The sequence below is a fragment of the Mus pahari genome, chromosome 3, assembly GCF_900095145.1.
Source record: "Mus pahari chromosome 3, PAHARI_EIJ_v1.1, whole genome shotgun sequence".
NCBI lineage: Eukaryota > Metazoa > Chordata > Mammalia > Rodentia > Muridae > Mus > Mus pahari.
The window spans coordinates 94,556,172-94,567,749 of NC_034592.1; the positions used below are offsets into that span (position 1 = coordinate 94,556,172).

An 11,578-nucleotide genomic window follows, 5' to 3' on the forward strand; every position below is an offset into this window, starting at 1 on the left:
AAGGAAGCATGGTGAGGTTGCATTAGCTAAGTGGCAAGAGTTACTAGACCACAAGTACTCTGATACTGGGAATATAGATTTGTTGCCTGAGGGCTTCTGCATAGGTGGCAGGTGGGTAGAATATACTAGATGGCTATGCAAAGAGATGATTCACATGCCAGTCATGATATGAGGAAAAAAGAGTCTAAAATCTATGAATAATTTATTACTGGATTCTGTCATTTAATATTTTCAAGATGCAGTTTACCAGAGGTAAATAAAAATCACAAAAAAATGAAGCTGCCAATAAGGAAGGGTAATGTCTAGAGAAACTGGGAGTTGTTATTTCCCAATGAGGATAAGGCAAATTATCGGATAAAAGACACTTATAAGAGAGGTTGGAGTAGAATTGTATCCCCCTTTCTCAGTCTATAGTCAAGAAGGTTCTTAATGGGAATCACACTAGTGTATATTTCTACTTTAGCCTATTTAAAACCTCATACATGGTGTTTAGTTTAGTGGAAGAGAGTTAGTCTAGAATGTGCATGCAAGCCTTGGTTCTGATCCCCAGCATAGGGCAGAAAACAAACAAGAAAGATAAAACTAAATGATAGTAAGTACAAAATATCCTTTATGATTCTAAAATTTTTATTTTGGTTAAGGCTAATGATTTCTAAAAATATTAGATGTTGCTTTTCAGAATAATCTTTATGAACAGCAGAGACAAGGATCATAGAAAAATTCCCCCACAGAGCTCACAAAATTTACACCCAGCAGGGGAGTCCAGCCTCTTTGTTTCCAGGGACATCCAGCAGAGAGACCTGAGCTGTCTCAGTTGAACAGCTGTCTGTTTCCCCTTTTAAAAAGACTTTGTACAGGAACAGCCTCTGGGAGTGCTCCAGAGGCTTTACATATGAGGAATTAAAGGTCACCAAGAAAGGAGGTTTCCCCCTGCTTCAGAGGCACCCATGCTTTGAGAAAACTGGAAGTAGAAGGCTATAGTTAACAAAAAACATGCTTTGTGGATGGTTTTGGTAAAGGTTTCTGTAGTCTTTGGTTTTAAAGTGGTTTTCATTATCTATTAAAAAGTTCTCTTATAAACCTTTTAGGCATGTTTGAGTTCAAAATTTAATATTAACAGTTTAGAATCATATTAGTCAATTATAGTAGATATGTATAATATTCATATATGCATATTTTAAGTATATATCTTATACATGTATCCAGAGATAAAACTAAAATGTGGATCAGAGAATACTTCAAAACACGCAGTAAGCAGTAGTGTAAGAATGTGAAAACAATTTTGTTATATTTACAGCTTATTAATATATGAAAGGGATCAAGATATTGGCGATCACAGAGATAAATTAGCCTGGGACTACAGCTGATTACTAGTTACCTTATGATACTAGCAGAAAAGATGTTCAGTTAAAATGCAGAATACTGGGTAATTGAACACATTGTAGAGTATTCAATATTAGATTTGGGGTAATTGCCAGGAAAAACATGGACATTTATGTGACTAACTACTAGTAAAGACCATTTACTACATCAAAGAATACATCAGATTAAATTTTAAAAATTCAAGGAGTATAATAGACTTTTCTAAAAACAATAGAGGCTTGTCCTTCTTGGGGATGCACCTTTGTGATGGCTTTTAAATTAGAAAACAGCTTGCCTTTATGACTAAAAAGAAGTATGAACACTCATTTTATTCTACATTGTTGACGTACAGAGGGTAATGGAAGAAGGGGAGGCTTTATTGACTGAACAGCACAAATTCTCCATAGTGATTGCTGTCTGATTTAGCTTTGAAAGCTGAGCATGGTTAGCCATAGATGAATGTGGGTATTGTTTAAGGACATCTACTTCCTATGAGATTTGAGTTTGTGTCTCCTCTGCTATTGTTATTGGATCTCTTATGCTGCTTGGTAGGTTAGGAACAGCATGATTCCCAGATACTAACACACTGACAAATACCGACTACAGTAAATGAATAGGGATCTTTTAAGCTAATCCAATTATATAGGCCAGGCTATCCCTGAAGGCATGCTCATGTGAGAACTGGGATTTATGCTGAGATGCAGTTCTTTCTCACTATTTAATCATTAACAATTGGGTAGGAGAGGTAGTGCTTAATGGTCTGTATTCAATGTTCCTGGATGCAGCATACATGAAACACCAAACACAAACAAAGGAACGTGGTTTAGTGCTTGCCTACACGATCATCTTAAAAATGTGATCCTCAGAATCAGTGCCACAGATGTCTTACCTAAACAAGGTAGATTTCTATGTCTTATCCGTGATTAACTGATTCTAAATCATAAAATGTTGGTCTCTGACCCTCTGCAATTTACCACAGACTTTCTTGAAATTTCTTAAATAAAAAGCCTACTGTCCTATTTTTGGTGCACTTTTATAGTAATAGTATAGTTTGAGTCAGATATAACTGTTGAATAAATGTTTTCTAAAGAGGTAAAAGTTTAACAGTCATAGGGGAACATGATGAATGAGTTTAGCTTAAAGGATTGAGATGCTCTTACAATTGCTCAAAGTATTGAGTGCCTCTATTTAATTAGTTTACTTTTGAGAACAATTCTAGCATCATATAAATTGATAGTATATTGTTTTGTCTTTAAATCAGTGCACAAATATCACTGAATTATTTAGTTAAATATGCTAATTTCTGTAGTTTTATCAGTCTCAAGAATTGATGGATTCCATGAAGAACCATAGTGACATGGCACAATTGTTTTGTGTCTAGTGGTATAAATCTAGACTGCTTAACATATAAAATGTAGTTTCATTTTCATCTATTAATTATAGAATAATCACAAAATTATAGGTGTAAAATAAGTAGCTAAATTAATGTTAGCTAGAAAATTCAGGACCTTAAATATTTCATACAGATTGGACTTATTTCTTGTGTAATTGTGTGAGACAATATTTTATTTTGTTTGTTTACTCTTATACATTCTAAATTTTCAAATGAATTCTGAAATGTCTCTGAGTATTTTCTATATTCATATTGAATATTGGCAAAAGCTTTGTAGATTTCATCCTCCTTGATAGATTCTCCACTTTTTAATTCTGTCACATATGGATATTTTTTTTGTCTTTAATGTTAGTTTTGCCATTATTAGATTAGTCCAAGAAATTTTAGAAGTAACTGAAGTGACATACATCTAGAACCTTTAGTATCCCTAAGGCTATCATATTTTAGAACTTCATGTCATTGCATACCTTCATAACAGACTGAGTTGTATACGCATATATCCACCCATTTATCAACCTATCTGCCAGTAGTGTATCTAATCTGAATCATCAATATGTGCTACACTGGATTTATTCAAAAAGTGATGTGAAATAAAGCTGCAAAACATGATATCATTTATTTCATTCTATCATCTTTGTTAGACTTTCTTAAATTCAATCTCAAAAGTAATCACACAGTGTTTTATAAAGTAATCATACAGTGCTTTATGAAATAATTATATAGTGTTTAATAAAATAATCATGTGTTTTTCATGCTGATTATTCAAGATAAAGAAGTCAGAAGCTAACTTTAATGTTTTTGATAAAGTGATTACCTATTGGTATTGCACTCAACTTTTTCAAAATTAATTGTTTGGAGAACTCTATTTTCAGACAAGGTAGACCAATAAGGATCATTTTTACAGCTATGTTAGAAACAATCAAAACAATGTACAGCAACAAGATAAATGCAGAAAGAAATAAGGTATTATTATTACTTGAGATTACTCTCCTAAAAGAGTTCCAGATATACAAAGAACTATAGGAATTAGAATATTTAGAGTAAGTAATTTAGTGATATTTGTGCATCAAGTATGCATGTAAATAAGGAAATTATCTGTGGCCAAGGACAGAACCAAAAATCCCCAAATGGTCCCCAAGCAGGTACGTCCATTAGCTAGCGAAATGTTCCTCATCATTCCTGGTACCTTAGTACAGTACACAGGAAGATACTGCTTGTGTTGTTGAGAACAATTAGATCTAGACAGAGCACTGCGGTGGTCCAAGTTGAATATTTAGAGAGTAAGATGCCTCTACGAGATATCAAATGAATTTTAAGTAACTAAACCATCAAGCCATCTACCAGGGTCATTACAATTTGCAAAGATTGATATACTGAGGCTCAGTGACTATATGGGAAACAACTCTAGGACATGACACCAAAAGGCATGATCTATAATGTAGTTTAACCAATTTGGAAAATGGTTGTTCAGCTGTTTTGCAAAGGTCATTATGGATAGTTTTCGACTACGTAATTTTAAGGTAATGGGGTAGAAGAGCAGTATGACTTCAATGTTTAGAGTTTGAGACTCTGAGTAGTGATTAAGACTGTATGAGTCATGAGAGGAGTCAAGTCCTATGATAGAACTCTAGATTTTATACAGTTCTTACCATGCCTGTGTCATCATATGTGTCTGCTCTGCATTACATTAGAGCTCTGTTAGCAAGAAGCCCTTAAACAGATGATATCCTGGAATATCATTCCTCCATACTCATGAATTACAATAACCCTCTTTTCTTAAATAGGTGACTACCTTCAAGCAAAGCATCACAATAAGCTAAACTAACTAATACAAAAACCAACAAGCCATTACATATGCTGACAATTCTACTTCTAGATATTGGCTGAAGAGAAATAACAATTGTCAGTCAGAAGACATAGAAAACAGTGCTTTTAGAAGCTTTGTTTAACATCAGAAATGAATGAACATGTAAACAAATAACAAAATTTGATATAGAAAAAAATGAAATAGTATCCTTAATAATGAAGAATGTTCTGTTTATAAAAGTCACTTTATAAATGAATTTTGTTTGTTTGTTTTTTGAGACAGGGTTTCTTTGTATAGCCCTGGCTGTCCTGGAACTCATTTTGCAGACCAGGCTGGCCTCGAACTCAGAAATCCACCTGCCTCTGCCTCCCGAGTGCAGGGATTAAATGTGTATGTCACCACTCCCGGCTTATAAATGAATTTTAAAACTGGTACAGTATAAAAAAGAAGTCAGAAAAAAAACCACATTACTATCTAATGACATATACATGACTCAAAAACATGTATGCTTATCAATGATGGCCCATTGCAATTGGTTACCTAAACAGAGGATTTGTATGAGGTGTGTGTGTGAGAGCTGGGAAGAATGGGGGAACGAGGTAGGAGGTGGTGAAGCAGCCTTGAAGGTGACAGACATGCCCATTATCTTCATTATAGTGACCTGCTTCACAGATGCATATGCCTTAACAAAACGCATCATTTTATGTTTACATGTATCTAGTTTACTACAGAATATTTTTCAATAAATCTCCTCTGAAAATGAAACTGTAAGAACCAGTGTTTTTACATTTGTGTTCACCTAGAAACTTAGAAATTTTGTAATGTGGTAACATTTAGATTCTTACCTAAAGGTTATTATTTAATTTCTCTGAGATACAGCTTGCTCTTCAAGAGGTTAAAAGTACTTTAGGTATTCCAGATAGACATATGGGACTTAGGGAAATGACATTACATTTCCTCTGTGCTACTAGAAGTATTTTAACTTAATAAATTAATGACAAATAAATTGAAACATCAGCCATGAAAATAGCTATTTTCACAAAATGAATCAGATATAATGTCAAGTGGAAGTTTGTGCCTGAGGTATAAGTTATAACACAGAGAAAGATATTAAAATAAAGTATATCATCTTTTTAATTGCAACAGACTGAGTTTTCCCAGATGTCAATGACACTAATAATGGTGAAATATTTGGAGACAACTAATTTTGGCAGAACAACAATTTACTGGGGGAACTTTTCACTGTCTAACTCTAAAAAAAAAAAAAAAAAAAAAAAAAAAAAAAAAAAAAAAAAAAAAACCAAAAACCAAAAACCAAAAACCAAAAACCAAAAACCAAAAACCAAAAACCAAACCAAAACAGGAGCTGAGGGCAGAGGCTACAGTGGCTGCCACTCACCTTGGCATAGATGCAGCTGTCATTGAGTCTCTGCAGTGAGCAATTCTTATCACATAGAGGACACATGAAGACTTCAGTGGCTTTACAAATTTCTTTGCTTGAAAAATCAAAGGGAAGAAAAACATGTGAACCCCTGTTTTAGCCCCTACCAAACACAGTACTTTGAGCGAAAATGCAGAGGAACAATGAAGAAATGGAAAACAACCGGGATAGAGTTAGATGATGGCTTCCACATTAATATCTTAGACTACTGATAGAAAGTTTTTTTTTGTTGTTGTTGTTTCTTCAATTTTAGAAAACTCTGCCAAAATAATACATTAGTAATAGGCCATATATCAGCTTGTATAATATTATTTTAAAATAAAGACACTTTGATCCATGATCTCTCATGACACACAGAGTTATCTTAGGTAGCATATCTATTAAGTATTCAATAATTTTACCATCTTAGAATGGACCAATATAGAGTCATACCTGACTATTCTGACTTCAAAAGCCTACTGATATGTAAATCCATAAAATACACTTCAGCACATAATGCTATGCAGAATGTTCTCTAAGAATTAAAGGATCTCCTCTGTCTGTCTATTTGTCTGGTGTTTGTGTGTGTGTGTGTGTGTGTGTGTGTGTGTGTGAGAGAGAGAGAGAGAGAGAGAGAGAGAGAGAGAGAGAGAGAGAGAAGGGGGAGGGAGGCAAGGGAGAGGGTATTTCTTCAAAACCCTGTAATGATAACATAACATAGTCTCCAAGTAAATATAAGTTAAATTAGAATGTTATTTTATGAATTTATCACTTCCATTTTATGCCCATTAAATAATCCAATGTTCACTATAACTTGCTTTATAATAAGAGAAAGGAATCACTACCATTTTCTAAAAAGCTTTATCTATCTACTCAGTGTTCACAACAGCCCCATTTTAGAATGCATTGTTATTTTATTTGTCATCTGTGGGCCTAATTTTGTGTTTCTCTAATAAATTGTTTTTAAATACATCTGCTTTTAAAATGTTATAAAGAATTTAAAGGCTTTGGAAAACATTTTGAAATGAAAATGTTAATTTAAATTTAATTGGCAAATCTTGCAGTAGATTTGCAGATTTAAAAAAAAAAGTGTATAGTCAAAGCCAAAAATAATGTATATTTGAATGTGAGATCTTTACAACCCCAGTTCAAAGTGGGAGTAAATAGTAAGCCATAATATGATGCATCAAGAAAGCTGTAAGAAAAAAGAAGAATCGATATGCCTTGACCTGCTGAGTCTTCAACAATCTCAGGTAATGTCAGTTATCTCTGCTAAATACAGGAAACAAACACATATTCAACTTCCATGGATAGCTCAAGGTCATACTCAAGATCATAGAAGATCTCAGAAGGATACCACAGGAACATAAAGAATTTGCTGAGTGTAGATCTATCTACTGTTCCATTTGTTATAACAATTGAAACAGAGTGAAATTCATTTCAAATTGAGGAGAATCTGTCCACCAAAATGGATGGATTAATGATGACACAATGCACACCACAGACCACACTGTACTTCTTCCATGTTCATTTTTCTAGCAATTAAGATGTTTACATGAAGTAGGAGGAAGTGATAAGATACACAATTTTTTCAGCATCAAAAGCAAAAGAACACAGTATATCCACACACATGATATGCACTCACTGATAAGTGGATATTAACCCAGAAACTTAGACTACCCAAGATACAATTTGCCGAACACATGAAACCCAAGAAGAAGGAAGACCAAAGGGTGGATACTTCATTCCTTCCTAGAATGGGGAACAAAATACCCATGGAAGGAGTTTGGAAGTCAAAGTTCAGAGCTGAGATGGAAGAAAGGACCATCCAGAGACTGCCCTACCTGGGGATCCATCCCATATACAACCACCAAACCCAGACACTATTGCATATGCCAGTAAGATTTTGCTGATAGGACCCTGATATAGCTATCTCTTGTGAGGCTATGCCAGTGGCTGGCAAATACACAAGTGGATGCTAACAGTCATCTATTGGATGGAACACAGGACCCTTAAAGAAGGAGCTAGAGAAAATACCAAATGAGCTAAAGGGGTCTGCAACCGTATAGAAGGATCAATAATATGAACTAACCAGTACCCCCCCCCCCCAGAACTGTGTCTCTAGTTGCATATGTAGCAGAGGATGGCCTAAGCTGCCACCAATGGGAGGAGAGGCTCCTGGTCTTGTGAAGATCATATGCCCCAGTACGGAGGAATTCCCGGGCCAGGAAGCAGAAGTGGGTGGGTTGGGGAGTAGGGCGGAGGGGAGGGCATAGGGGACTTTCGCTATGTCATTTGAAATGTAAATGAAGAAAATATCTAATAAAATAATTCTACAAATTTTAAAAATACAATATTACATAGTTCTTGAAGAAAATTTTAATTAAAATGGTTCAATAATAGCTTATTTCACAAATGCTTCACAATTCATCTTATACTGGAATCTCATACAAAGTAAAAGTTTAGGGTTGGTCTGTAGTACATCATCTTTTTTACTTTTCCATGAAAGAAAGCCTTTATTATCAAGTATTTTTTATTTTACTGTCATAATCATAAAATTCAATTTCTATAATTTGCTAAAAGCTTAATTTGATACATTATATTAAAAATACTAAATGTTTTTGTTTGTTTAATTAGACTGGTTTCAACTAGCTCAGGCTGGCTTTAGCCTCCTGTTTACTGGTCTTGAACTCTCAATCCTGCTGCTTCTCCTAAGTGCTAGGAAGACAGATGTGTGCTGTCATGTCCTATGAAACAATTATTATTGATTTTAAAAGTATTACATTTTATTTACGTGTGTGTGTGTGTGTGTGTGTGTGTGTGTGTGTGTGTGTGTGTGTGTGATGCATGTTGGAAGACACCTTATAGAATTGGTTCTGTCCTTCCCAATGTGGGTTCCAGGCACCAAACTCTGGAATTTAGGTTTGACTGCTTTTACACACCAAGCCATTTTATGAGATTGGAAATAATAGATTTTGTCAACCTTCCCATTCCTGGAAATAGGGGATTTGTGTATCAAAATTTATTTTATTTTACTTAGCCTCTAGAGCAAGGTGGAAGAATATGTCATCCCTTCTCTTCCAGAGCTTGACAATTTTCACTGTCGCTGTAATTGGGGTTTTCTTTATTTATATATTTATGCTAAATTTTCAGAATATAGGCCAATTTCAAAGAAAAAACAATCACTACCAATTAAAGAAAGGACAATGTTCAGTCCATTTGGGGAAGTTGTTTGGACCTACCCCTCTTGTGTTGTGTTCCTAGTGATTCACTCAGGACAAAACTCAGAGAACAGGAAATATCTGCTGGGTGATGAACACGTTGGAGCAAAGGGATGAAGACAGAAATGGAAAGAGCATGTGTGTAGTAGCGTTTTAGCATGGGAAAGAGTCAGTTTCTGAATCCAATATAAACAAGCAACTGTAAGTCAACTCCACCATTAGCATTAAAACCGAATTTTATTCTTTTTATTTAGAGGTTGGAGAGGTTGCTGGGGATTTAACCCAGTGCCTTGATCATATAAAACAAGTGCTTTCCCACGGAGATTTATCTCCAAGTCTGAACTGCTAGAACATTTGATAATGTAGCTGAAAATAAATATCATTCACGATGTGGAAATACTGAAACAGTTGTATATAGTGAGAATCTTTAATGCTGTGCTCTTATGGGAAGCAGGATGAAAATACTTCACTGAGTTTTTAATTCCTGCTTTTGGGATCCTTTTTCTCCTTCTGGGTTGCCTTTTCCAGTCTTAATATAAGGGAAGTGCCTAGTTTTATTGCAACTTAATATGCATGTTTAGTTGCTATTGCTGGAAGATCTGCCCCTTTTTGAAAGGAAATGGAGAAGGAGTAGATCAGGTAGAGATGGGAAGTACAGGGAGGGTGGTAGGAAGGGGAAACTGCTCAGAATGTAATATATATGAGAAAAATAAGTACAAAAAATTTAAATGCTCTCATGATACCATATGATCCTATAATACCATCTCTGAATATACTGCAAAAAGAAATGAACTCAGAATTTTCAAAGACATAATGAAAGCAATGCTTAGAAGCTGTTTTACTAAAAATTGCATTCCTCACTTTAGGTGGTAACCAACAGTCAGATGTATGGTTGCAGATTTGTCTTATCGACTATGTCCTTTACCTTACAGAAGCTTTCCAGTTTTATGAGGTACCATTTAATCAATTCTTGATCTTAGAGCATGCGTCATTGGAGTTCTGTTTAGAAAATTTCCCCCTGTGCCAATGAGTTCAAGGTTCTTTCCCAATTTCTCTTCTATTAGATTCAGGGTATCTGGTTTTATGTTGAGGTCCTTGATCCAACTGGACTTGAGCTTTGTGCAAGGTGACAAATATGGGACTATTTTCATTATTCTACATACAGAGCGAGTTAGCCCAGCACCATTTATTGAAAATGCTTTCTTTTTTCCATTGTATATTTTTAGCTAAAACTACCCTGCATATTAAAAGAAGTACCACCATCCCTGCCTTCAAATTGTACTACAGAATATCCTAAAAACAGCATGGTATTGGCATAAAATCAATGAAGATCACAAAGTTACTGATTCCTGATATTGATAAAGCAGCCAGAAAAATACTCTGGAAACAGGATAGGATTTAATAAATGCTGCTGATAAAACTGGGCAACAGCATGTCGAAGATTCCCAATCCATCCATACTTAACACCTTGCAATACTCAACTCCTGATGGATCAAAGCTTTCAATGTAAAACCAGATACATAGAACCTGATGGAAGAGAAAGTGAGGGCTAGCCTAGAACTTAAGAGCACAGGGGAGTACTTTCCGAACAGAACATTGTTAGTAGAATGACTAAAATTAACAATTAATAAATAACACTGCATGAAATGAGAGGCATAGAAAAGGACACTGTCGTTCAAACAAAACAACAAGCCATAGAATGGGGTAAGATTTTCATCAACTCCACAAAAATTAAATATCATAAAAATAAACAACTCAATTATAAAAGGGTATAGGTCTAAAGAGAATTCTCAATAAAGAAATCTCAAATGGCTGTGAAACACTTAAAGAAATGTTCAAAATCCGTAGTCATGGAAACGAAAATCAAAATTTATTTGAGAGGTCATCTTAAGCCCATCAAAATGGCTAAGATAAATAAAACAAGTGACAAATCATGGTGCAGAGGATGTGGAGTAAGGGGAACACTTGAACACCTATCATCCATTGCTGGTGGGAGTGAAAAATTGTACAGCCATTATGGAAATCAATGTGGGAGTTCCTCAGGAAGAAGTTTCTCGTTATCCAGCTATACCACTCCTGGGCATTTATTCAAAAAATACATCATCCTACTACAGAGACATTTACTCAACCATGTTCATTGCTGCTCTATTCATAATATTCAGAAACTAGAAACAACTTAGAAGTCTCTCAATAGAAGAAAGGGTAAAGAAAATGTATATTTATACAACGGAATATTAGCCATTATAAAAATGAAATCTTGAAAACTTCAGGTATATAGATTGAACTATAAAAAAGTCATCTCGAGTAAGGTAACCCAGACAAAAAAGGACAAATATAGTATATATATATATATATATATATATATATATATATAT

The 11,578-nt window shown here is 34.7% G+C and overlaps 1 protein-coding gene across 5 annotated transcripts in view; it reads right to left on the minus strand.

The window, feature by feature from the left end:
• The window catches only part of Ano3 (anoctamin 3), a 285,933-nt gene that overhangs the window by 81,844 nt on the left and 192,511 nt on the right, over window positions 1–11,578 (minus strand). For all 5 annotated transcript variants that reach the window (XM_029536331.1, XM_029536329.1, XM_029536330.1 and 2 more), the window contains one exon: window positions 5,962–6,058. In XM_029536331.1, coding sequence (XP_029392191.1) covers window positions 5,962–6,058 — 97 coding nt within the window. The remainder of the gene's footprint in view (window positions 1–5,961; window positions 6,059–11,578) is intronic.